Source organism: Pseudonaja textilis, chromosome 7 (genome assembly GCF_049901715.1).
Source record: "Pseudonaja textilis isolate UNSWEBS1 chromosome 7, rPseTex1.2, whole genome shotgun sequence".
NCBI classification, from domain to species: domain Eukaryota; kingdom Metazoa; phylum Chordata; class Lepidosauria; order Squamata; family Elapidae; genus Pseudonaja; species Pseudonaja textilis.
Genome location: NC_141996.1, coordinates 2,161,667 through 2,187,281, shown reverse-complemented (window position 1 = coordinate 2,187,281; position 25,615 = coordinate 2,161,667). Strand labels below are relative to the sequence as shown.

Below are 25,615 nucleotides of genomic sequence, written 5' to 3'. Positions count from 1 at the left end.
GACGAGATGATGATGATGAATGATGATGAATGAGATGAATGAATGAATGAATGATGATGAATGAAATGATGATGATGATGATGATGATGATGGATGATGATATGAATGATGAATGATGATGAATGATGAATGAATGAGATGAATGAATGAATGAATGAGATGAATGAATGAATGAATGAGATGAGATGAATGAATGATGAATGAATGATGATGAATGAATGAATGATGATGATGATGATGAATGAATGATGATGAATAGATGAATGATGAATGAATGATGAATGAATGATGATGAATGAATGAATGGATGATGATGATGAATGAATGAATGATGAATGAATGATGATGATGGATGAATGATGATGAATGAGATGAATGAATGAGATGATGATGATGATGAATGAATGATGATGATGAATGAATGAATGAATGATGAATGATGAATGAATGATGATGAATGAATGAATGATGAATGAATGAGATGAATGAATGAAATGAATGATGATGATGAGAAATGATGAATGAATGAATGAATGAGCAGATGAGATGATGAATGATAGATGAGATGGATGATGATAGATGAATGAATGATGATGATGGATGATGAGATGATGATGATGATGGATGAATGAAGGGGGGGGGGAACCCAGAGCCAGTTCGGCTATCTCTTGCACCCTTCACCCGAGTTCAATCCTGCCCTGGATGTCCGAGGAAGAAGGGAAGATAAAGAGACTGAAAACTCACGTAGACCATCAACGTAGCTATTCGGTTTCCTGATTTCATCTGATACAGGGGGCTTTTCCTCGACTGGATCAGAAGGAAAGAGAAAAGGACATTTATTTGTGTTTTGAACTGAGACCAGTTTGTGGCAAGATCAGCCGGGGAGTTTACAACGCCCGTATCGTTTGCGTGCGCGGGGTCAATTCCCGACATACTTTTATTTTTTATTTTTTCTCCACCTTTATTGTTATTTTTTTTATAAGTAAGGTGATTAACATACACAATACTCCCCCCTCCTCCTATCAATACTCACAATACTCCTCCTCCTCCTATCTTCCCCACAACAACCTTGTGAGGTGGGTTGGGCTGAGAGAAAGGGATTGGCCCCAAAAGCATCTAAGGCGGGACTAGAACTCCCCGTCTCCCGGTGATTGGCCCAAAATCACCCAGCTAGCTTTCATGCCTAAAATGAGACTAGAACTCACCGTCTCCTGGTGATTGGCCCAAAGTCCCCCAGCTAGCTTTCATGCCTAAGGCGGGACTAGAATTCCCAGTCTCCTGGTGATTGGCCCAAAGTCACCCAGCTGCCTTTCATGCCCAAGGCGGGACTAGAACTCCCAGTCTCCTGGTGATTGGCCCAAAGTCACCCAGCTGCCTTTCATGCCCAAGGCGGGACTAGAACTCCCAGTCTCCTGGTGATTGGCCCAAAGTCCCGCAGTTGGCTTTCATGCCTAAGGCGGGACTAGAACTCCCAGTCTCCTGGTGATTGGCCCAAAGTCCCCCAGCTGCCTTTCATGCCCAAGGTGGGACTAGAACTCCCAGTCTCCTGGTGATTGGCCCAAAGTCACCCAGTTGGCTTTCATGCCTAAGGCAGGACTAGAACTCACCATCTCCTGCTGATTGGCCCAAAGTCACCCAGTTGGCTTTCATGGCTAAGGCAGGACTAGAACTCACCGTCTCCTGGTGATTGGCCCAAAGTCACCTAGCCAGTTTTCATGCCTAAGGCAGGACTAGAACTCACCGTCGCCTGGTGACTGGCCCAAAGTCCCCCAGCTGGTTTTTGTGCTTAAGGGAGATATTATTACCCCCCATCACTGTCATGTTCTTTCCTTTTGGGGAAATCCTTGGTTAGAAATGAAAGCCTGGCTATTTTTGCCTCAGAGGATGGAAAAGCTCTTCTCCCATGCAATCGGCTTGCAACAGGTTTACTCACCGTCGCATGGTCGAAGTGGGGCTCGTAGTGGCCTCCCAGCCCGTAGTTGACCACCTGGAGGTATTCTGCGTAAGGGTGCTGGATATTCAAGCCTGTTAGGGCCGCAGCCCTTCGACCCAATGCCCTGACCACGGGATCCAGGCTGTCCTTCAGCCAGGCGCTGAAAAAGATCCAGGAATAGCGGCAGCCCGACAGCGAGCCACAAAATGGCTTCCGCCCGAGAGCAATTCCGTGACTTTGGAACGAGCTGCCTCCATAAACGGCGGATACTCCAACACCGGAGGCTTTCAAGGAGAGACGGGACAGCCATTTGTCTGCAAGGGGGTAGGGTCTCCCGCCTGAGCAGCGGGGTTAGACTAGAAGACCTCCAAGGTCCCTTCCAACTCTATTGTTAAATTATTCTGCTATTCTGACTTAATTCATAACTCTAATCAAAGTAGGGGAGAGGAGGAGGAGGAGGAGGAAGAAGAAGAGGAAGAGGGGTGAGGAGGACGGTGAGGTTCCTTGGTGCTCTCTGAGCTGGGCTGTTTTCTTGCAGACGTTTCATGACCCAACTAGGTAATGTCATCAGTGCTGGAAGGGAGGGGGGTTTGCAGAGAGGAGGAGAAGGAGAAGGAGAAGGAGAAGGAGGAGGAGGAGGGGAGGAGGAGGAAGAAGAAGAAGAAGAGGAGGAGGAGGAGGAGGAGGAGGGGAGGAGGAGGAGGGGGGAGGAGGAGGAGGAGGAGGCGGAAGAAGAAGAAGGAGGAGGAGGAGGAGGAGGAGGAGGAGGGAGGTGGTAGTAGTAGTAGTAGTAGTGGTGGTGGTGTGCGTCCTTGGTGCTCTCTGAGCTGAGTTGTTTTCTTGCAGACATTTCATGACCCAACTAGGTAACATCATCAGTGCTGGACGGGAGTGGGGTTTACAGAGTGGAGGAGAAAGAGAACGGGAGGAGGAGGAAGAGGAGGGGGGAGGAAAAAGACAAAATAAGGGAAAAGAAGAGAAGGAGAAGAAAGTTACCAGGCTGCAGAAGAAGCAGCTTTTCAAAAAAAAAGAAAAGAAAGTAAAAGGTTACCTGAAAGCATCCAATAACCCAATTCCCACAACCATTCCCAGGTACATTGCTAACCAGTATTTAAAAGAGTTTTCAACTGGCCCGATTCTGATCTGAGACCTAGCAAACCAGGCTAAATCTCTTTTCTACGGAGCCTCAGAGGGGAGGGAAGAGTTAACTCCTTTTTTCTTTCCGTAACTGCTGGAGAAGCGCTTAAGGGTTTTTCCTCTGCGTGTTGCAAAATTCAGCGGTGAGATCACGAAAAACACATTTTAGGGGCGGCTGCGCAGCTATAGCAACTTGATATGTATATATAAAAATATATATTCTCTCTCTCTCTCTTTCTTGGCTTTTCAAGAGACTGTCTGGAGTCATTTCCCCTCCATTCAGACAGACGCTCACGGGGAAAATGATTCATGGGGGTTATAAATTCATCCCTCTGGAGAAGGAGGTGCAGAGAAGAAAAACCAGGCAGGCTTTGTAAAGGAGGCGTTTGAAGGCAATTCAGAAAGGATGGACGTTTTCTATAACAAATCATATAATCATACCAATTCTATCTTAAGAAAAAGAAAAAAAACATTTTATAAATGTAATGTCAAGTAGCAAAAGAAAAGGGAGAAGAAAAGTCAATAATATTCCTTATTACCTAACATTCTAAATATTCTATTTTTGCATTTCATCATCCAGCCATTGATAGAAAAGGTCCCAAATTGTATAAAATTGTTTCTCTTCTTGCTCTCTAATTTCAAATGTCAATCTACTCATCTCAGCACATTCCAATATTTTCTTAATAACTTCCTCCTGCAATGGAATTTTCTCATTTTTCCAATTTTTGCGAATACAATCCTAGCCGCAGTCAATACATTTACAATCAAGTATTTCAAATCTTTACTATAAACATCTGGTAAGATTCCCAATAAGAAAAGCTCCGGTTTCAAATCTATATGCTTCTTTGTCATTTTTTCCAACCACATGCGGATTTTAGTCCAGTATTTTCTAGCATCCTCACAAGTCCACCACATATGGTAATATGAACCAGGTATCTGATGACACTTCCAACATTTTTCCGATTTGTTCTTAAACATTCTTGCTATCCTTATCTGTCGGGGCATGATTGAATAAAAGTATAGTCAAATCTTTTTTTTTCAATAATGATATGTGGATATATAAGTTTGAATTGATAATAAGAGTTATTATGTAATGTAATTGTAATTGTGACTACGAAATGAATGCACAAAACTGATGAACCAACCGACACACTGTTTGTATATAAGTATCGAAGAGAGCAGATGTTTTTATGTTTCTGTTTGTTTGTTAAAAAACCAATAAAAGTGTTTAAAAAAAGAAAAGAAAGGATGGACGTTTAGCCTCTGGGGACGTAATTTGGGCAAAGGCGCGTCAAGGGTCTCTCGGGGTACAAATCCAACACTCCCCTTTTGATGGGCTCCCTGAAGCTCAGGGCACGAAAGGGAAAAAAATAGGTGCTGGAAAGGGAGGCAGATTTTGAAATAATGGACAGAGAAAGGTCCAGGCGTGGCTGGCTTGGTTGGGCTCTTTCCAAAAAGGCACCAGGAGAGTTTTTGAGCTGTCCACTGTCTTAGGACAGCTGTCCACTGTCCACTGGCATATGCAATATATGTAATACATAAATGAATAAAAATGGGAGAAGGAGAAAGAGAAGGAGGAGGGAAGGAGGGAGGAGGGAGAGAAGGAAGGAAAGAAGTAAGGAGGGAGGGAGGAAGGAAGGAAGGAAGGAAGGAAGGGAGGGAGGGAGGAAGAAGGAAGGAGGAAGGAAGGAAGGAAGGAAGGAAGGAAGGAAGGAAGGAAGGAAGGAAGGAAGGAAGGAAGGAAGGAAGGAAGATTTTAAGCTATCCACTGTTGTGTGACAGTGAAAGGGGTACCATATGCAGTAAATCTAATGAATAAATGAATAAATATAGGAAAAGGCGAAAGAGGAGGAGGAGAGAATGGGGAAGGAAGGAAATATGGAAGGGAGAGAGGGAGGGATGAGAGGAGGGAAGGGGAGAGGAGAGGGAAGATGGAGAAGGAAGGAAGAAAAAAGGGAAAAAGGAAGGAGGAAGAGAAGGAAAGAAACATAATCAGTGCTACCGATAGAAGGAAGTGGGTTTGGAGGAGGAGGAGGAGGAGGAAGAAGGAGAAGGAGAAGGAGAAGGAGAAGGAAGAAGAAGAAGAAGAAGAAGAAGAAGAAGAAGAAGAAGAAGAAGAAGAAGAAGAAGAAGAAGAAGAAGAAGAAGAAGAAGAAGAAGAAGAAGAAGAAGAAGAAAAATTGAGACAGGAGGAAGAAGGAAAGGAAGAAGAAGGAAAGTTAGGACAGGAGGAGGAGGAGGAGGAGGAGGAGAAGAATAATAAGAAGAAGAAGAAGAAGAAGAAGAAGAAGAAGAAGAAGAAGAAGAAGAAGAAGAAGAAGAAGAAGAAGAAGAAGAAGAAGAAGAGAAGAAGAGAAGAAGAAGAAGAAATAATAATAATAATGACTGGCAGGGCAATTCTGGGAGTTGAAGTCCCCCCTTCTTACCTCTGGCTGATCCGATAGTCGGCTTGTTCCTGTTTTTCTCCTGAGGCCACCACAGATCTCCGCAACTGGAGCAAAACAGGGGAAGAAGGATGAGGGAGAGAGAAAAGGAGAGGAAAAGAGAGGAGAAGAGAAGGAAAAGTCCGCTTAGTGACCATCCGAAGTCACCACATCATTGACAAAAGGGACTTATGACCGTTATTCACCCTTACGACCATTAGCATCCCCATGGTTAGGTGATCAAAATTCAGCTGCTTGGCCACCTGACTCAGATTTACAATGGTCACAGGGTCCTGGGATTTTGTGATCCCCTTTTGCGACCTTCTGACAAGCAAACTCCATGGGGGAAGAAGCTGGGTTCACTTAACGACCGTGTGAGTAATTTAACAACTGCAGTGATTCGCTTAACAACAGTAGCAAGAAAGGTTGTCTTGCTTAGCAACTGAACTTTGGGCCTCTGTTTAGTTGTAAGTTGAGGACTAATAAAATCACTTACATGATTTCTTGGGGGTTTTTTTGTTTTTAATTCCTTCCTGTTTTTCTTCCCTTCTCCCCCAATGTTTGAAAGGAATCTTTCATTTCTCTAATGCTTTGATCTACCATTTATATTTATATTTATATTTATAAGGACTGAATGGAAACTACTTCCAGATTTGCAGCAATGGGAAGAGATATTAAACTGAGAAAATGCATGAAAGGAAGAAAAAGAAAAAAGAGAGAGAGAGAGAGAGAAGCTATCCAAAATATTGGAGAAATAGGCATCCAAAAGGCATCTCCCGCTCTCTCTTAAGAGTAAACCCTGAGGTAAAAAAATACCTTCTCCTGTTTAATGAGTCTTAACAGATTTAGAAAAATGAACAAGAAGAATTTAACCGCTTCACGAAAAAGGAGAAAAATGACAAGATTCAGAAGTAAGATTAACTGCGCAGGCAATCCTCGACTTACAACCATAAATAAGCCCCAAATTTATTTATTTCTTTTTTTGTTTAATTAATTTTTTTTAAATTTTCTAACATACAATACGTTAATAATGCCATTTCAGTCACGTGTCGATGAGATATATATTTCATGTGCTTGACAATTACTAATAATATTCTTCTTAACAGTATAACCATATTGTCATGCCTTTGTTGGAGTCTGACTCTGAGGGAAAGGAGAAACAGCCGACAGGGACTGGGATTGTGTCTCCAGAGGTTGTGGAGGACACTGGGGAAGGGCAGAGGCCGGCTGGGCAGTCAGAGCAGGACCCAGGCCTACCCCCTCCTCATTCTAGGGCACGCAGGGAGGAGAGGATATGGGAGAAACGTGAATGGTGTGGTCTATGAGGGAGGAAAGGGCCTTGATCCCCTTCATGGGCTGCAGCTGGGAGGACTGTTTAACAGGACAAACTGCGCATGGCCCAGTGCTGGAAGCAAAGCGTGAAATAATTCTAGTCTATCCTTTCTTATCTAAGTTCTGGCGTCCTTCCCAGTGTGTTTATCTTTATTTCTCCCAAAGATTCAAATGGCTCAGGAAGCATTTTTTTTTATCAGTTAGAAAAAAAGAATAGGTGTCATGCCCTTGTTGGAGTCTGACTCCGAGGGAAAGGAGGAACAGCTGACGGAGTGGGAGTGTGGCTCCAGAGGTTGCGGAGGAAACTGGGGAAGGTCACAGGCCGGCTGGGCATTCAGAGGAAGACCCAGGCCCATCCTCTCTCCATCCTAGTGCACACAGGGAGGATTGGATAAGGGAGAAACATGAATGGTGTGGTCTATGGGGGAGGAAAGGGCCCTGATCCCCTTCATGGGCTGCAGCTGGGAGGACTGTTTAAAAAGACAAACTGCTCATGGCCCAGTGCTGGAAGCAAAGCGTGAAATAATTTACAGTTCTTATCTGAGTTCTGGAGTCCTTCCCAGTGTGTGTATTTCGATATCCGTGGACGTCTTCAAGCCCTTATCCTGCCTTGTCTCCTTAATTGCTTCAGTGTAGTTTGTGTTGTTTTTTTCCTATTTATAATTTATAGGTATTTTTTAGTTTGGATGGCATTTCCTCCTTTTCGTGACTGTTTGTGGGGGAGTTTTTTCCTCCAGTCAATGATAATTGGAGCTTTGAAGCCAAGCTGAAGGAATTAAAGGGACTTCACCTGTTTTTGTGACTTTGTTGCTTTTGTATCCCACCCTGGGACATCATACATATAATAATAATAATCACATTCCCATATATATAATATAAGTAGCATTCAGTGTATCTATTACACTAGTTTCTCTTATTGCACTATAAATACGTCTAATCCCTTTTAATTAATTTTATTTTCTAGCCATTGATAAATCAAGTCCCATACCATGTAATATTCAGGTTCTTCTTTTTCTTTAATTTCTAATGTTAATCTATTCATTTCCACGCATTCACATTTTTTTTTCAATTACTTTTTCCTCTATTGGTATCTTATCACTTGAGCCCCAAATTTCTGTTGCTAAACAAGACTGTGAGCTTTGTCCCATTTTTATGACCTTCTTGCACCGTTCTTAAGCGAATCGCGGCAGTTAAGTCAGTAACACAGTTATTATTAGGTGAATCTGGCTTCTGCACTGGCTTTACTTGTCAGAACATTGCCAAAAGCAACCGTCATAACTACGAGACAGTGGCCAAACATCTGAACTGATCGTTCGGTGATGGGGATTCTGCAATGGTCCTAAAAAGTGGTCATAAGTCGCATTTTTCAGTGTTGTAACTTTGAACGGACACTAAATGAACAGAAGCTTACGGCCACAATCGAGCCCAAAAGTTCAGTTGTTAGGTGAGACATTTTGTTTTACAAGTGAGTTTTGCCTCATTTTGCAACCTTTCTTGCCACAAGTCGCTAAGCGAATCACTGCCGTTGATAAGTTAGCAACCTAGTTGTTAAGTGAATCCGGCTTCCCCGTGGACTTTGCGTGTCAGAAGGTTGCCAAAGGGGACGGCCTGACACTCCCCCCCGAGACGCTGCAATTATCATCATAACTATGAACAGGTTGCTGAGTGTCTGAATTTTGATCCCGTGAGCAAGGAGAGGCTGCAAATGGACGTAACTATGAAAAATGGTCATAAGTCACATTTTTGGAGTGCCGTTGTAGCTTTGAATGGCCACTAAATGAATTATTGTAGGTCGAGGTCTCCCTAGCCCTTCACAGCAAGAGAAAGGCAGAAGGAGACATTCACACCCCCAGAGGTGGGATTCAACCGGTAGCAGAAATTTTGAGTAGTTTGGAGAACCGGCCAATCCCGCCTCTGTCTGGCCCCGCCCCTATCTATTCTCCGCCTCCCATTGAGCCCAGCTGATTGGCTGGGTCTCCTTTGGCTGCCCTGCCCAGGAGAACGGAGCTGGAAAGCAGGTTAGCGGGGTGGGGAGAGAAGGGAAGGGGGATTTTGCAGGAACCGTTCCCTGCCACGCCCACCAAGCCGCGCTCATAGAACACCACGCCCATCAAGCCACTCCCACAGCTGATCGGCTGGGTCTCCTTTGGTTGCCCTGCCCAGGAGAATGGAGCTGGAAAGCAGGTTAGTGAGGTGGGGAGAGAAGGGAAGGGGATTTTGCAGGAACCGTTCCCTGCCACGCCCACCAAGCCGCGCCCATAGAACACCACGCCCATCAAGCCACTCCCACAGCTGATCGGCTGGGTCTCCTTTGGTTGCCCTGCCCAGGAGAACGGAGCTGGAAAGCAGGTTAGCGGGGTGGGGAGAGAAGGGAAGGGGGATTTTGCAGGAACCGTTCCCTGCCACGCCCCCACCAAGCCACACCCACCAAGCCACGCCCACAGAACAGGTAGTTTAAACATTTGAATCCCTCCACTGCACCCACAGCCCGCCATCATCACTTACGCCCGGAGCCGCCAGCGCTTTGATCTTCTCCGCCTCGGAAGAGCTGAGGAAGTCGTGATACAAGGCCAGCTCAGGCCGCGGGTGCAACAACTCCTTTTTCAGCGGCTGCAGGATCAGCCAAGGGCTGCGGTTGGTCTCGTAGGAGCAGGAGAGACGACGGTGGGCTGGCTGAAAGGAAACCCAGCGTAAGGATGGGAACGTTTTGCAAAGCAGCATTTTTTTTAAAAAAAATAATAAAATAAAATACGGATCACAATTTATTCATTTATTTTAATTCCTTTGCCCCCGTCCCTTCTCGCTGCAAGGTGACAGCGTTGGGTTTGCATCCATCAAAAATCTCTAATGGGGTATTTCTCCATCTTGGCAACGTTGTGTTGTTACTGCACACCTGTGTAGGGTTTGCCCATTGCACAGGGGCAGATAGGAAAGTGCTCCAGGTAGGGTGAACGTCATTGCCCAGAGGATCAATTGGTTGCCCTCTTCCCCTCTTTGGAAGAGCTTTATAGCTCCCGCTGTCTTAAGAAAGTTCAAAACATCCTCAAAGATCCAACTCATCCAGCGCACACACACACACCCTTTTTTTTTTTGAACTGTTACCATCTGGCAGACGGTACAGGAGAATAATAAAAACCAGGACAAATAAGCTGAAAAGCAGCTTCTATCCCAGGCCTGTAGCTCTGTCGATCTCTGCTGTGTAGTGCAACATTCATGCAATATCAGGGGTTTTCCATTCAGTGTGTGGAGTGTGAAGGGTGTGTGTTTGTGTTTGTTCTAAATGCATACTGAAGATGGTGCTTAATTTTGTTACGCCGAGGTGCAGTGACAGTAAACTAAACTAAACTAAACAGCTTGCCTTTAATAAACCCCTCCTGGGGACATCTCTGGATTATTTATTTTATTTGGGGCACTAATAGACTGTCCTTGGGCCACATTTTTTTGGGGGGGGGGTTTCTTATAGTTACACCCACCAACTTGGTTTGGGGAAAGGAGGCCTCCTCCTGCTAAAAATCTCTTCGCAGCTTTTGTAGACTATTTCAAGTCAATTGGAACAGTTGGGAGATTCATGAGGACTAGAAAACATGTTAGAAATGCGTTGGGATCTGGTAGAAGCTAACTGCAAGGGAATCAGAACGGGGAAGGTGATGAGGCTGGAAGGCCCATTTTTAAGTCTTTAAGGTCCAGAGTCGCCTTACTGGTGAGAGGGGAAAGAAGAAAGAAAGAAAGAAAGAGAGAGAGAGAGAGAGAGAGAGAGAGAGAGAGAGAGAGAAAGAAAGAAAGAAAGAAGAAAGAAAAAAGAAAGAAAATAAGAAAGAAAGAAAGAAAGAAAGAAAGAAAAAAGAAAGAAAGAAAGAAGAAAGAAAGAAAGAAAGAAAGAAAGAAAGAAAGAAAAATAAGAAAGAAAGAAAGAAAATAAGAAAGAAAGAAAATAAGAAAGAAAGAAAAAGAAAGAAAGAAAGACGGAAAGAAAAATAAGAAAGAAAGAAAGAAAATAAGAAAGAAAGAAAGAAAGAAAGAAGACGGAAAAGGAAGGAAGGAAGGAAGAGGAAGGAAGGAAGGAAGGAAGGAAGGAAGGAAGGAAGGGAGGAAGGAAAGAGAGAGATGAAAGGAAAGAAGGGAGGAAGAACAGGAAGGAAAGAAGGGAGGGAGGAAAAGAGAGAGAAAGGAAGGATAGAGACAGATGGAAGGAAGAGAGAAAGGAAAGAAGGAAAGAGGGAAGGAGGAAGAGAGAAAGGAAGGATGAGAGAGATGGAAGGAAGGGAGAAAGGAAGGAAGGAAGGAAGAAAGAAAGAAAGAAAAAGAAAGAAAGAAAGAAAGAAAGAAAGAAAGAAAGAAAGAAAGAAGAAAGAAAGAAAGAAAGAGAGAAAGATGGAAAGGAAGGAAGGAAGGCAGAGGGAGGAAGGGAGGAGAGATGAAAGGAAGGAAGGGAGGAAGAACGAGGGAAGGAAAGAAGGGAGGGAGGGAGGGAGAAAGGAAGGATAGAGACAGATGGAAGGAAGAGAGAAAGGAAAGAAGGGAGAGAGGGAAGGGAGGCAGAGAGAAAGGAAGGAGAGAGAGGAGATGGAAGGGAGAAAGGAAGGGAAGAAAGACAGAAGGAAAGGAGGAGAGAGATGGGAGGGAGAGAGGGAGGAAAGAGAGATGGAACAAAGGAGAGATGGAAGGAAAGGAGGAGAGAGGGATGGAAAGGAGAAATGAAAGAAAGAAGGAAAGAAAGTAAAGGAAGGAAGGAAGAAAAGAAAGAAAGAATTCCTCTCTTTTCCAAGGAAGATTCGGATGAGGTTTGGATCCTTCAGAGCGGCCTACCTTGCAGGCTCGTTGTTGTAAGGCTAAAGTGGAAGCAAGACTTCCACGGAAGATGGGAATTCCCCTAGAAAAGGCAGATTATATGCACCTCTGGCCGAGACCTATAGAATCAAATAGAATCAATGGGTCTCCCTCCGTCAGAGAGGCCTTCACCCAGGGACACATCACGTTGTGGTCCACCTTAAAATCCTTCCTCCTCTCCTCACCCACCTGAGACCCCAGCCTCTGGCAGAGCTCCTCATAAGCATCTCGCGTCTCCAGGTGGGTCGCGTTGGGCCTCTGTAGCGTGATTTGTCCTTTCCCCTCCTCCTGTTCTTTCCTCAAAAGCTTCTCATACTTCAAGACGTTCCTCTCCATCCGCTCGTTGCCCGGATCTGGGGAAGAGGACAAAAAAAATGGTCCCAACCATCTTCAAACCAGGATAGAAGAAGGCGGTTTCCAACCCAGGACCTTCTTTCCTCCTTATCCTTCACCCCTGAAATGGATCGGGCACTTCTTGGGGAAATGTAACCAGATGCCAGGTACCTATTATCCTATGTGGTGGACACGTATCAAAGCAAGACAATATTGGACGAAAATACACACGTGGCTGGAAAAGACGATTAAGCAGCCCATAGATTCGAAGCCATATTTTTTTGTTAGGAATAATACCAGAAAGCTGTGATAAAAGGGACTACAAACTTAATGAATGCCTCGTGTGTTGGCAGCAACGTGAATTTTATTTGCACGATATTGGAAAAATGAGGACACCCCACCAGATGAAAACATAATTCGGAAAATATTGGATTGGGCAGAGATGGATAGATTGGCGTTAAAAATGAAGAATAAAAAGAGACACAGAGTATTATTCAGCCTGGGACAGATTTTATCGGTGGTTAGATCCAAGAGGTGGAAGTTAAAAGATGAAAGATTATTGTTATGTGTATGTAAAAAAAGATGAATATTATTTAGGACCATAAGCATGCTACTATAATTAATATGACTACAAATAAGTTAATATAGCTATAATCATATAATAATATGTATATTATTTGTTTTACTACTAGTAGACAAGTTGGGTAGGGTTTTTTGGTAAAATTTTATATATATATATTGCCTCCAGAAAAAGCACTTTTGGGACATTATATGGCAGAGGGTTTAAAAAAAAGCTCTTGGACCTTCATATTTTTTTTTTCAAATGGAACCATTAATCAAGAGGCAAAATTCTACGCCTAGAAAATTGACTGGAGGGTGAAACTTTTGTTTCTAATTTATTTCTGTTTCGACTTTCAGAAAAAGACCTATTTGGAAATGCAGAAGCAATATTTCCAGCGCAGAAAAAAATAAAATTACGAAATTCCCAATTGCAGGTAGTCCTCGACTTAGGACCGCAACTGAGCCCAAAATTCCTATTGCTAAGCAAGACAGTTGCTCAATAGAGTTGTGTTTTACGACCTTTCTGGCCACGTTTGTTAAGGACGTGCAACTGTCGTAAATAGGAGTCGGTGGCCAAACATCTGAATTTTGATCACGTAACCAGGGGGATTTCACGACGGTCATAAGTGTGAAAAATGGTCATAAGTCACTTTTTTTCCCCAGTGCCGTTGTAACTTTGAAACAAATGGTTGTCAGTCAAGCACTGGCTGTAACAAAATAACGAGAGTTGGGAGGGACCATGAAGGTCATCTAGTCCAACCCCCTGCTCAGGCAGGAGTCCCAGCCTATGCCATTTCAGACAAACAGCAGTCCTGCCTCTTCTTAGCCAAACAAATCAGGGTTCTATTTTTAATGAGAACAATGCCAGGGGAAGCGGGAAATTCAGGATTTGGTCCAAAAAAATCGAGATTGCAGATGGAACAGTGGGCTTTGTTGTTGCGTAAGAAATAAGGAAATTCAAAAAAAAAATAGTATATAAGATACTTAAATGTTTCAGAAATGGGGGTTGGACTAGATGACCTGCAGGGTCCCTTCCAATTCTGTTAATCTGTTATCCAATGAAGTATATCTCCCTGTATTTATGCGTGTCCGACCCATTGCGACTCCATGGACAATTTTCCTTCAGGCCTTCCTGACCTCTACCATCCTCTGGAATCCATTTAAGCTCAAACAGTCGCACAAATTTTAAAAAAACCACAGGCAGAGCTTCCATTACATCGTCCTGGCCTCCATCTTGACTTTTTTGACCTGCAGACACTTCTGAAAACTGCCAGGAACATTCCAGTAGAGTGATTTATTTATTTTTGGTCTTTTGGTCCTTAATACCTCCAAGGATCCCGTCAAACTGTGCAGAACTCAGTTTGAAAAACCCTGCTGGAAGTCTGCGTGTTTCCTTTTCTCCAACCAGAGGATGACTTGCCAGCTGGCTAGAAAAATGTTTTTTCTCTGTTCCTGATGCTCTAACAACAGTCTGACTCAGCGTCTGAAATTCACGATGGTGCAAAATATCACTTACCAGTTTGGGGGGAAAAAAATAAAATTAAGGAACCCTTTCCAAGCTGTTTCCAATGGTCGCTTAATCATACCCAGACAGTGCAAAATAAATGGAGATTATTTAATTCTACAGTGCTCATGATTAGGAAGCATATTTTTAGGAAACAGCAGTGCCTCCCGATTAACAAATTCAGAATAAAACTGTGTGGTTGAATATGTTCTTACCTAAAGTTCATATATATATATATATATGTGTATATAGTCTGGGTACAAATACCTTGTGCAATAACAATTAAAATTTACAATCATGTTCGTTACTTTGGTATTAAGTCTCTATTCTTATCTTATTCTTATTGATATAAATAATATCTCTATTACTATAACACTCCTCTTCTTAACATGTTTAATTCTATTATCCCTTTGTGAATGCAGTTTAGGATTGCATTAGCTTTTTTGGCTGCTGCTGCACACGGCTGGCTCCTATTTAGCTGGTTGTCCACTAAGACTCCGAGATCCCTCTCAATAGTTCCCATTTCTTATAATATTTGGTTTGCTCCTTCTCTTTCATTGCAAGTGATGCCATAAAATTTGAAAGAAATAAAATCTATCATATTTTACCCCAAAGGAAGTAATCCTTAATTTACAAGTCATCCTTAATTTGTGACTGAGATTGAGTCCAGAATAAAGGTCATAAGTGGTTAAAGTTGTAAGTCAAAACATCACATGACTGGATTCGACCTGTTTTTTCCTTAAGCAAATGCCGTCATTGTTAAGAGAATGCAGTCGTTAAGTGAATCCATTTCCTCCAATGGGGTGTGTTGTTTTGTTTACCGGAAACCAGCAAAAAAAAACAAAACCGCTGCAAATCGCAGCCACTTGATGCTACAAATGACTGTAAAGATAAGCTAGTTGCCAAATGCTCAAAATGTAATCCTAATTGTGTGTGACCATCTTAGCGCTGAAAACGGATGCTAAGTAGCTATGGAGAGGCCCATTGTGTCAGAAATGGGGTAGGGTCTCCTGCTTGGGCAGGGGTGTTGGACTAGATGACCTACAAGGGTCCCTTCCAAATCTGTTCATCTGTATCTGTATCTGTAATTTCAAACGGTCATAAAGCAACCAGTTGTAAGTCAGGGACTTACAACCATTCATTTAGTGAACGGACTGTTGTAACGAGAAAAGCAATAATAAATGCAGAAATTAAATGTTTTCTTATGTTTCTATTTGTACCAGTAGTCCTCAACTTGCAACCGTTTGTTTAGTGACCTTTTGAAGTTACAACAGCACTGGAAAAAGGGACTTATGACCGTTTCCCTCCCTTACGACCATTTGCAGGCTCTGGTCATGTGATCAAAATTCAGACACAACTGATTCATACTTATGACAGTCGCAGGGTCCCGGGGGGGTGTCAGGTGATCCCCTTTTGTGACCTTCTGACAAGCAAAGTCAACGGGGAAGCCAGATTAACTTAACGGCCATGCGACTCACTTAACAACTTAACAGCTTTGGCAAGAAAGGCCGTAAAATGAGGCAAAAACCCCACTTAACAACCGCCTTGTTTAGCAACAGAAATTTTGGGCTCCCTCATGGCTCTAAGTCGAGGACAACCTGTAGTAATAATTCTAGGGAGGCCTGTTGTAATTTCAAACCTAGTGTATTTTTTCCCCAAAAAATAATTCACTTTTTTTCAGTGGGAGGCCTATTCTGTTTGCCGAGAATATAGAAAAAGGAAAGGAGTGAGATTTTCTCTCGCTTATCTTTACGGTGTTTTGGAATTTTGCATGCAAAATTCATAGTTTCCTCCTTTTCGGGTAAATACAGTATTCCTTTGGCAGTGAAGACGTGATGGAATTTATTAAAACCACAATTTTGAAAGGGGTGGTGTTAGACTGACAGATCAAATAAATCTGAATTTTTCTTTCCGAGAAGCACATACCGTAGTGAAGAAATTCCTGGGATAGCTTTAAGGCGTGAGAAATGTTTCCTGCCTTGTAAAAAAAAAAGAGAGAGATTTCAAAGGGGAAGGAGGAGAGGAGAGAGAGAAAGAGAGAGAGAAGAGAAGTGGAGAGTTAATGTTTTGTAGGAATAAAGACAGTCTGGGTTTAAATTTCGAAGCAACCCCTTCCTGACCCCAGTCTAAAAGCTTCATGCTGCCTGTGAAACAAAGCATTATAAACAATCCCAAACTTAATCTGGGGCCAAGTTACTTTCTAGAAGAAAGTTTTATGTTTTTATGTTTATGTCTTATGTGTGTGTGTTTAATTAAGATTTAAATAATAAAATCTCGGAGGAAGACTAGATGAGAATAATTATAAACAAGCCAGAGGAATATATAAATGTGATGACTGAATAGCAGATAAATTAGAAAGGAAATATGATTGAAGAATGATTAAAGAGAAACAATGTGGAATTTGGTAAAGGGAATTTACGTGTTTATATGGAAATGGGATAAATTATAAGTACGTGATATAAAGCAATATGTTACCTGCTTTGTAAAGATCTACAATGGAAAGAGATTTTATGTTTTTAATGTTTAATGATGTTTTGTTTTGTTGTTTGTTTGTAAAATCAATAAAACTTGTTTTTTTAAAAAAAAAATAAACAATCCCAAACTCAAGATTGGACATGTGTTATGAAAAATATTATCTTCGGCTGTTTCAGGATTTTGTTCCACTCATACTTTTAAAAAAGTAAAGAATAAAACCTTGATTTAATAGATTTGGGAAGAAACCAATAAAGTTTGCATTTAATTGCATTTCCCTTTAGTGGACAAACATCCCCTAAAATGTGCTAAATTTAATTTTATCCAGATACCTGACATGATTGATGTGATTTACATAGATATAGATGGGTACAAATGCGCATTCTGATTTAATGGACGTTTGGATTTAACGGACATTCCTTCTCTCAGTCAACCCATGAAATGGAGATTTTTTTGCCTCCAGGTGCTTAGCCAATGGTTGGAGGCTGCAAGGTAGTGGGTGACGAAGAACAGGGAGCAACTTAACCCAAGCAAGACTGGATGACTTGAGTTTTGAGGCGTCCTAGATCTGCGGACTCCTCATTTTTAACTCTCAAAATAATAGCAATCCCCCCCCCTGGGTTTGTGCAATTTGGGGATACTACTGGACTTGGGATGGGGGAGAGGGGAAGGGAAGGAAGGGAGAGGAAAAGGAAAGAAAAAAGGAAGAAGGGAGAGAGGGAGGAAAAGAAAGAAAAAATAGGATGAAGAAAAGGGGAAAAAAGGAAGGGAGGGAGAGAAAAAAGAAAGAAAGAAAGAGGGATTGAGGAAGAGAGAATGGAGAGGGGAAAAGAAAGGAAAAGATAGGATGAAGGGAAAAAGGAAGGAAGGAAGGAAGAGAAAGAAAAGAAAGAAAGAAAGAAAGAAAGAAAGAAAGAAAGAAAGAAAGAAAGAAAGAAAGAAAGAAAGAGGGTGGGAGAGAGAGAAGGAAGAGAGGGAGGGTGGGAGAGAGGAAAAGAAAGAAAAGAGGATGAAGCAAAGAAAGAAAAAGGAAGGAAGGAAGGTTGGATAGAAAGAAGAAAAAACTAAATAAATATATAAACAAAGGAAGAAATAAAGAAAGAGGAGGAAGGAAGGATTAGAAAGAAAAAGAAAGAAGGAATGAAGGAAAGAAAGAAAGAGGGAGGGAGGGTGGGTAGGAGAGAGTAAAAGAAAGAAAAATATGGGATGAAGCAAAGAAAGAAAAAAGGAAGGAAAGAAGGATGGATAGAAAGAAGAAAACTAAAGAAAGAAAGAAAGAAAGAAAGGAGGAAGGAAGGATTAGAAAGAAAAAGAAAGAAGGAATGAAGGAAAGAAAGAAAGAAAGAAAGAAAGAGAGAGAAAGGAAGGAAGGAGGGAGGGAGGGAGGGAAGGAAGGAAGGAAGGAAGGAAGGAAGGAAGGAAGGAAGGAAGGAAGGAAGGAAGGAAGGAAGGAAGGAAGGAAGGAAAAGTAAGAAAGAAACCCTGCCTGGCTCACCATGAAGTAGGAGAAGGCCAAATGGTCCAGGGCCTCTTCCAGGCTCCCCTCATCTTCCGTGTTCCAGTCCCCGTAGGAGATCCGGAAGAGCTGGACAGCTTCCTCCATCCACAGGATGGAGTGGTAATAATCCTCCTTGTCATAAGCCACCTGCAAGAAACTGATTCGGATGTACCAATCCACACCGGATTGTAGAAAGATGAGATCAAGAGCCGTCGTCCCTGGATGGATGCCCCTGTCATTCGAGATGGTTTGGCCTCCCCTGGAACCAAAGTGGACACCCCAAAGCTCTGCCAAGATGGCCCGCCAGCTAATTCCAAGCTTCTGCCACCAGCTCTCGTAGGACCGGTGTACAGGTAGTCCTTGACTTAGAGCAGTTCATTTAGTGACCTTTCGAAGTTACAAGCGGGTGGGAAAATGTGATATAGCTGGCGGTTTTTCCCACTTAAGTCTTTGGTCCTAGGCCTCCTCAAACAGCATTAAGTACATTCGGAGTCCTGGCAAAACCTTCTTTTATTACATTAATGTGAATTTATTTCATTCACGGTCAGCCAACGGCTTGGCAAACACTCTTGCGAAGGTAGACTCTTGAGCTCAGACCTTTATCAATCCTGTCTGGTAAATAGTTCCACGCTCAGTGCTGACAAGGAAGGGCTGAGTTATACAGACAGATCTTCACGAGGCTGGAACAAACAGACAACCCAACAAGCGAGTTGTTTCCTGCAAAAGCCCCCTGTTCTGACCCAGACGGGTTCCCAGAGGGCAAACACAGACAAAGGCGGCAGCCCCCACCTTTTAAGGTTTAATAACGAATTCTGTTCTGAAGGTTGCTTTCCAACAATTAGCTCCGACAAGAAAGAGCCTTGCCAAGTTGTTTGTCAAGGCTGCCAAAAACCCAGAGATAAGGACTAATTTACAGAATTCTCCCAACACAAACTAAGATGTCCACCAGTTGAGTTCCAGAGCTTCTTTGCTGTCTGCAAAGAACGCTTTTCCAAACCTGGCTTTTATCCTCTTGAGGGAGGGGCCATTACCTTACAGCCTTACTCCTGAGTTGCCTGTGTAACAGCAATCTTGCACACATGCGCACTTGGCACAGGCTCCTCGGGAACCTCCTCATTGCTGCTGCCAGCTCCCACAATCTCCGAAGGCAGCAGTCCACTCCCTGATGGTCCTGGCCCCTCACCTGAGTCCTCGCTCTCCTTAGCCGTCTGCACCTGCTGCCGGCTAACCACAACACTCTGTCCCCTTTACCTTCTCTTTTAATCCACATGGGAGGGTCCATTCATCATCCAACTGTGGCCTTACTCCCATGTCAGCCCCGAGTTCTTAATTGTGCCTTCCTTTTGGCAGCTCTGCGCATGCGCAGGTTGGGAACTGGCTCCAGCTGCTCCTCTGCCTCACTGCCGTCCAACTGAAGGCAGCTGATGACGGCCAGCCTGCCCTGGCTCCATCTCTGCCGCCAATGCAGAGGCCTCGTCCGAGCCTTCCTCGGCCTCCAGGACTGGCCTGGGTTCCTCCCCGACCTCCTCACGACTGTCCAACTCTGCTGCCAGCTCCGCCTGCCGTCACTGGGGCCACAACAGTAGCCTCCTCATGATTACGTGATCAAAACTTGGATGCTGGGCCACTGGTTCATATTTATGACAGCTGCAGTGTCCCAGGTGTGTGCGTCGCATGATCCCCTTTCGTGACCCTAGCAAAATCAACGGAAGGAGCCAGATTCGCTGAACAGCTGGGTTACTAACTCGTCCACCACATGGGGATTCACTTACCAACCACGGCAAGAAAGGTCGTAAAAACGGGGCCGAAATTCACTTAACACACACGTCTCCCAGAAAGTTTGGGGTTCAATTGTGGATGTATGTCAAGGACTACCTGTATTCCAAGTTTCCCTTTAGTAAACAAGGCCAGGGTATGTATGTATGTGCGTCTGGTGTGGAGGGCGGGAGAACCCACAACTGGGGATTTCCTTGTTTGAGGAATCGTCTCTTGGCTATCTTGGCTTTCGGTGACTCACCTTCCCGATGTGGAAACAGTCATCGGCAGACAAGACAAAATCCTGGCAGGGACGGTAGAGATCAGGACGGGCCCCGCTGGCCGTCTGAAATCGGCCTCTGGCCAACCCTTGGACGCTCAGAGCGTAGACGTCCTGAAGGCGCATGAGGGCCCTCGCTGCTCCTTCGAGATCCTCAAAGAGAGGTAGACGGTCTTCTAAGCGGTGATAGCTGACCTTCAGGGCTGAAAAACCGGATCAGTTGGGACAACAGAATAACAGAGTGGGAAGGGACCTTGGGGGGGGGTCATCCAGTCTGACCCCCTGCTCACGCAGGAGACCCTAAAACACTTCAGACAAATTGATGCCCCGTATCTGCTTAAAAACCTCTTTGGCCATGGTCGTTAAGTGAACCCAGCTTCTCTCAACTGATTTGCTAGTCAGAAGCCAGCAGGGAAGGTGAAAAATAGTGATCACCTGACCCTGGGATGCTACAACCGTTGTAGATACTAACTGGTTGCCAAGCACCTGAATTTGGATCAAGTGTTACACTGGTCATAAGTGTGATGACTGGTTTTTTAAGTAACTTTCTGTTTTAACCTCGGCTTCCCCCAAAAGTACTAAGCAGACTCTTTGTCCCAGCAAAACTCCTTTTATTAAACAAAGGTGAATTTATTGCATTCACCTTCAGCCAAAGGCCCGGCCAACAGGCTTTCAAGGGTGTGATTAGGAGCACAGACCTCATCTAGCTTGGAGAGCTGCCAAGTAAATATTTCCAAACGCAGTGCTGACAAGGAAGAACTCGGCACAGCGTCTCTGAGATACACTGCTTCACACTGCTGGAACAAATGAACGAATTGTTTCCTGCCAAAGCCCCCTCCTCTTTTGCTCCTCTTTTAATCCCTGTGGGAAGGGCCATTCACCATCCACCTGAGCCTTTACTCCTGAGTCGACCCTTTTTCTTTAATTGTTCCCTTCCTCTGGCAGCTCTGTGCATGCGCACACTGGGAACAGGCTCCAGCTGCTCCTCCACCTCACTGCAATCCGACTCTGAAGGCAGCTGATGACTGCCAGACAGTCCTGGCCTCATCCCTGCCTCCAACGCAGGGGCCTCGTCCGAGCCTTCCTCAGCCTCCAGGACTGGCCCTTGTTCCTCCCCAACCTCCTCCCTGTCCGACTCTGCTGCAGCTCTGCTCGCCGCCAGCAGGCCACAACACTTCCTTTCAGCATGGCTGTAATTTCAAATTCTCTTTTTATTACTTAATTTGGCATAGAGTCGGGGTGACTGGATGGAGCTGAGCATTTACTGGCTGGATGCACTTCCTGATGTCTAGGTGGAGTTACCAGCAGACTTTTTTTCCTCTTTTCTTTGTGTCCTATGATAGAAATATCTGCAGCTACCTAGGACTGAACTCTCAACCTTCTGAACGGGAGGCCAGCATCTTCACCACTAGGCCGCCATGCCATTCACAATGGGGGTGGTCTACAGAAAGCAGTCCTCGATTTACAACCATTCATTCAAACAGTAATAAATCAAAGATTGCTGTTATTTGGTCGTACTCCTGGAGACACATTTAAAAGAGTTGTGAGGAAGGCGCACCTTGAATGTTCTCACTTCCTTCCAGGCTGTAAACCACGTTCCTCCAGTCCGACTGCAATCTCTTGATCAGGGCAAACGCCATCAACGGGTTCGCCATGGTGCCGCTCGATCCTTGATGCAAAACCTGGATCTTCTGGTAGAACCTGGGAAACAGAAATGGCGTTTTATTGTTATTATTGTTATTATCATTTATTAATCAATCAAATAGAGGTGGAAGGGGCCTTGGAGGTCTTCTAGTCCAACCCCCCCGCTCAAGAAGGAGACTCTACCATTTCATTAAACGAGACACACTCAATTCCTGCAACTGTCCTTCATAGTTTTATCCTCCAGCCTCCTAATCATCTTGGTTGCTCTTCTCTGCATCCCTGTTTGTTGCCGTCTCAGATAGAAAGTCCCTACAGAGAGTGGTGAGGACGGTGGAGAAGATTATAGAAAGCTTGCTTCCTGTCATTCAGGATGCTGGTTATAAGCGCTATGTGCTTAGAGCTCAAAGCATTTTATTTATTTATTTATTTTTATTTGTCAATTGCTTACAAGATAATAGGTATAAGTAAAAACATAGTTATGAATACAGGGATACATATAAGGAAAAAAAACAGAGTCAATAGGACAGGGACGGTGGGCAGGTTGGTGCGCTTATGCAGGTCCCCTACAGACCTCTTAGGAAAGGGGTGAGGTCAATAGTAGACAGTCTAAGGTTAAAGTTTTGGGGGTTTGGGGAAGAAACCACAGAGTCAGGTAGAGGATTCCAGACATTGACCACTCTGTGGCTGAAGTCGCATTTCCTGCAATCAAGTTTGGTGCGGTGAACCTTGAGTTTGTATCTATTGTGTGCTCTTGTGTTGTTAAGGTTGAAGCTGAAGTAGTCATTGACAGGTAGGACACTGCAATGTATGATTTTATGTACTATACTTAGATCGGACCGAAGACGGCGTAATTCAAGGTTTTCTAGGTCTAGAATTTCGAGTCTGGTGGCATAAGGTATTCTGCAACGAGTAGAGGAATGGAGAACTCTTCTTGTGAAATATTTCTGGACTTTCTCAACTGTGTTAGTATCAGATACATAATGTGGGGTCCAGACTGATGAGCTGTATTCCAGTATTGGTCTAGCAAGTGTTTCTAGTTATTAGTGTAATATTACCAGAGAAAAAGCTACGTAAGATTAGGTTAACAACTCTTAACGCTTAATTGTTAGAGACCCCACACACCCACTTCATGGTCTGTTTCTGTTGCTCCCCTCTGGGAGGAGGTTTTAAAGTACCTACAACAAGACTTCCAAATTCTGTAACAGCTTTGTTCCCTATGCCATATGTCTGGCAAATTCGCAAGATTAGTTTTTCTTGCCATGTACAAGTATACATGTGAACTAGGCTGTATTATACACACATAATATATGTGTATTATACACACATAATATATTATACACACATAATATATGCCTAATCTTGGATTTATTTATTGTTGTCATCTTTATGTAGTGTGTATTGGAGGTGGAGAGCCTCCAATATATACTACGTATAGCGTATGTAGCTGTATGCCACGGAATTTCATTTTAATGTATGCCAATTAGTGTACGTTCAACGTGGCAATAAAGTTATTTTAAGTCTTCTAAGCAATAATCCCTGAAAATTAAGGTGCACTAAAGCGGTCTTTTTTTCCACTTAAAGTTGGGGAATTTGGTCTGCAAAAGAGAACTTGGCAGAAGGAAATCAAAAGCAACATAAAATGAGCTCAGCATTGCTTTGAGAGGCCGCTTAACTGAATGCCAGCAGGGTCCCAGTCTCTGTTTTGAAATCCCAACCGATAATGCAAAGTAGTGGGGGAAAAAAGGCTTTTACCTTAGTGGATTTAAGACCAATTGGGGTCCAAGCGAGATAATGTTTGGGTGAGAGATCAGCCCTTGAGCTGCAACTTTTTCTTGGCACTTGGAGTGCAACCCACTTGCCGGGGTGAAAGAAGGAAGGGAAGAAGAAAAGGGAAGGGGGAACGAAGAGAAAGAGAGAAAGAAGGAAGGGGAGGAAAGAACCAAGAAGAAGAGGGAGGAGAAAAGGTGGATGGAAGGAAGGGAGGAAGGAGGAAGGAAGGAAGGAAGGAAGGAAGGAAGGAAGGAAGGAAGGAAGGAAAATGGACAAAGAAAACAGAAAGAAGAGGAAGGAAGGGGCATGGAGGCGCATGAAGAGAGAAAGAGGAGGAAAGAAAGAAAGAGTGAGAAGGAACGAAGGAAGGAAGAGGAACGGAGAATGAACAAAAGAAAGAGAGAGAGAGAGGGGAGGGAGGAAGGAAGGAACGGGAATGGAGAAAAAAAAGCAAGCAAGCAAGCAAAAAAGAATTGAGACAGGCAGGGAGAAGAGGGGAGGAGAGGAGGGAGGGGAGGAAGGAAAGGCCAGGGAGGGCTGGAGGAAGAAAGAAAAAGAAAGGTTGAAAGTGAGAAAGAAAGAAAGAGACAAAGAGAGAAAGGAGAAAGAAAGAGACAGCAAGAAAAGAAGGAAGGAAGAGAAAGAAAGAAAAGAGGAATGAAGGAGACTGGAGAAAAAGAAGGAAGGAAGGAAGGAAGGAAAGAAAGACAGACAAGATAGACAGACGAGGAAGGAAGGAAGAGAGAGAAAAGAAAAGAGGAATGAAGGAGACTGGGAAAGAAGGAAGGAAGGAAGGAAGGAAGGAAGGAAGGAAGGAAGGAAGGAAGGAAGGAAGGAAAGAAAGACAGACAAGATAGACAGACAGGGAAGGAAGGAAGAGAAAGAAAGAAAAGAGGAATGAAGGAGACTGGAGAAAGAAGGAAGGAAGGAAGGAAGGAAAGAAAGACAGACAAGATAGACAGACGGGGAAGGAAGGAAGAGAAAGAAAGAAAAGAGGAATGAAGGAGACTGGCGAAAAGAAAGAAGGAAGGAAGAAAGGAAAGAAAGACAGACAAGATAGACAGACGGAGAAGGAAGGAAGGAAGGAAGGAAGGGAGACGAGGGTGTCCCTCCCGCTCTCCCTCCCTCCCGCCTCACCTGTCCAGGTCCCGCAGCCGGCTGGCTTCGTCCTCCAGGTAGGAGCGCAGGTGGCCCAGCAGCGCCCGTTCCGTGCCCAGCGCCCGGCGGATGCTGAGCATGGAGCTGAAGGTCTCGCCCGGCGCCCCGCACAGCCCACCGAGCGCTGCCGCCGCCACCAGCAGCAGCCCCGCCGCCCGCAGCATCGCGCCTTCTGCCGCCGCCCCCCGGCCCCGGCCCGCCCGGGAAACCGGAGGAGGAGGAGGAGGAGGAGGCGGCGGCGGCGAATAATGGGAAGCAGACGGGGAAGCCGGGCGGGGATTGAGGTGAGGGGGTGGGGGCAGCTCTTGGATCGGGATAGGATCCGGCAGGAAGGGCGCGCGGGGAGAAGGTAAAGGGCGGTGGTTTGCCCCCCCGCCGAGGGGTGATTGACAGCAGCCTTGGTGGGGAGACCTCCCTCCCCCAGGTTCAAGTCCATGCAAAATATGCAAGGAGGCCGGGGTCTCCCTGACGGGGCTCCTGCACCCCGGAGCGGAAGGCGAACCTTGCGGGTAAACCTAGCAAGCTGTTAACAGGACAGTCGAGGGCATCCAAACGGGGCTGGGTAAAATCATTTGAAAATGCCTCCACACACACACACACACACAGAGCCCGGTTCACTATTAGACTCATTGCAGGGCTAATAACCCCCGCTTCCTATTTCCCCATAACAACAACCCTGTGAGGTGGGTTGCGCTGAGAGAGAATTAGCTTTCTTGCCTAAGGCAGGACTAGAACTCCCCGTCTCCTGGTGATTGGCCCAAAGTCCCCCAGTTGGCTTTCATGCCTAAGGCGGGACTAGAACTCACCATCGCCTGGTGATTGGCCCAAAGTCCCCCAGTTCGCTTTCATGGCTAAGGCGGGACTAGAACTCACCGTCTCCTGGTGATTGGCCCAAAGTCACCCAGTTGGCTTTCATGCCTAAGGCGGGACTAGAACTCACCGTCGCCTGGTGATTGGCCCAAAGTCACCCAGTTGGCTTTCATGCCTA

The 25,615-nt window shown here is 44.5% G+C and overlaps 1 protein-coding gene across 1 annotated transcript; it reads right to left on the bottom strand.

Moving 5' to 3' along the window:
• Nucleotides 1-687: 687 nt before the first annotated feature.
• P4HA3 (prolyl 4-hydroxylase subunit alpha 3) lies at nt 688-24,797 on the bottom strand. The gene is made up of 10 exons (XM_087937876.1): nt 24,607-24,797; nt 21,614-21,756; nt 20,038-20,258; nt 18,018-18,167; nt 15,977-16,028; nt 11,842-12,005; nt 9,331-9,498; nt 5,497-5,561; nt 1,934-2,093; nt 688-807 (listed from the first exon to the last, which is right to left on the bottom strand). Exons 1-10 carry the CDS (start codon nt 24,789-24,791, stop codon nt 688-690), a joined length of 1,428 nt encoding a protein of 475 aa, XP_087794002.1. The 5' UTR covers nt 24,792-24,797.
• Between the last annotated feature and the right edge of the window lie 818 nt (nt 24,798-25,615).

Excerpts from the sequence above, each read along its gene's own strand:
- P4HA3 (XM_087937876.1), bottom strand. The coding sequence starts at position 24,791 with ATGCTGCGGGCGGCGGGGCTGCTGCTGGTGGCGGCGGCAGCGCTCGGT. Across the intron at positions 18,168-20,037 it reads ACTGTTTCCACATCGGGAAG|GTGGCTTATGACAAGGAGGA; the intron begins GTGAGTCACCGA and ends AGTTTCTTGCAG. Across the intron at positions 16,029-18,017 it reads TGGCCTTCTCCTACTTCATG|GCAGGAAACATTTCTCACGC; the intron begins GTGAGCCAGGCA and ends TTTTTTTACAAG.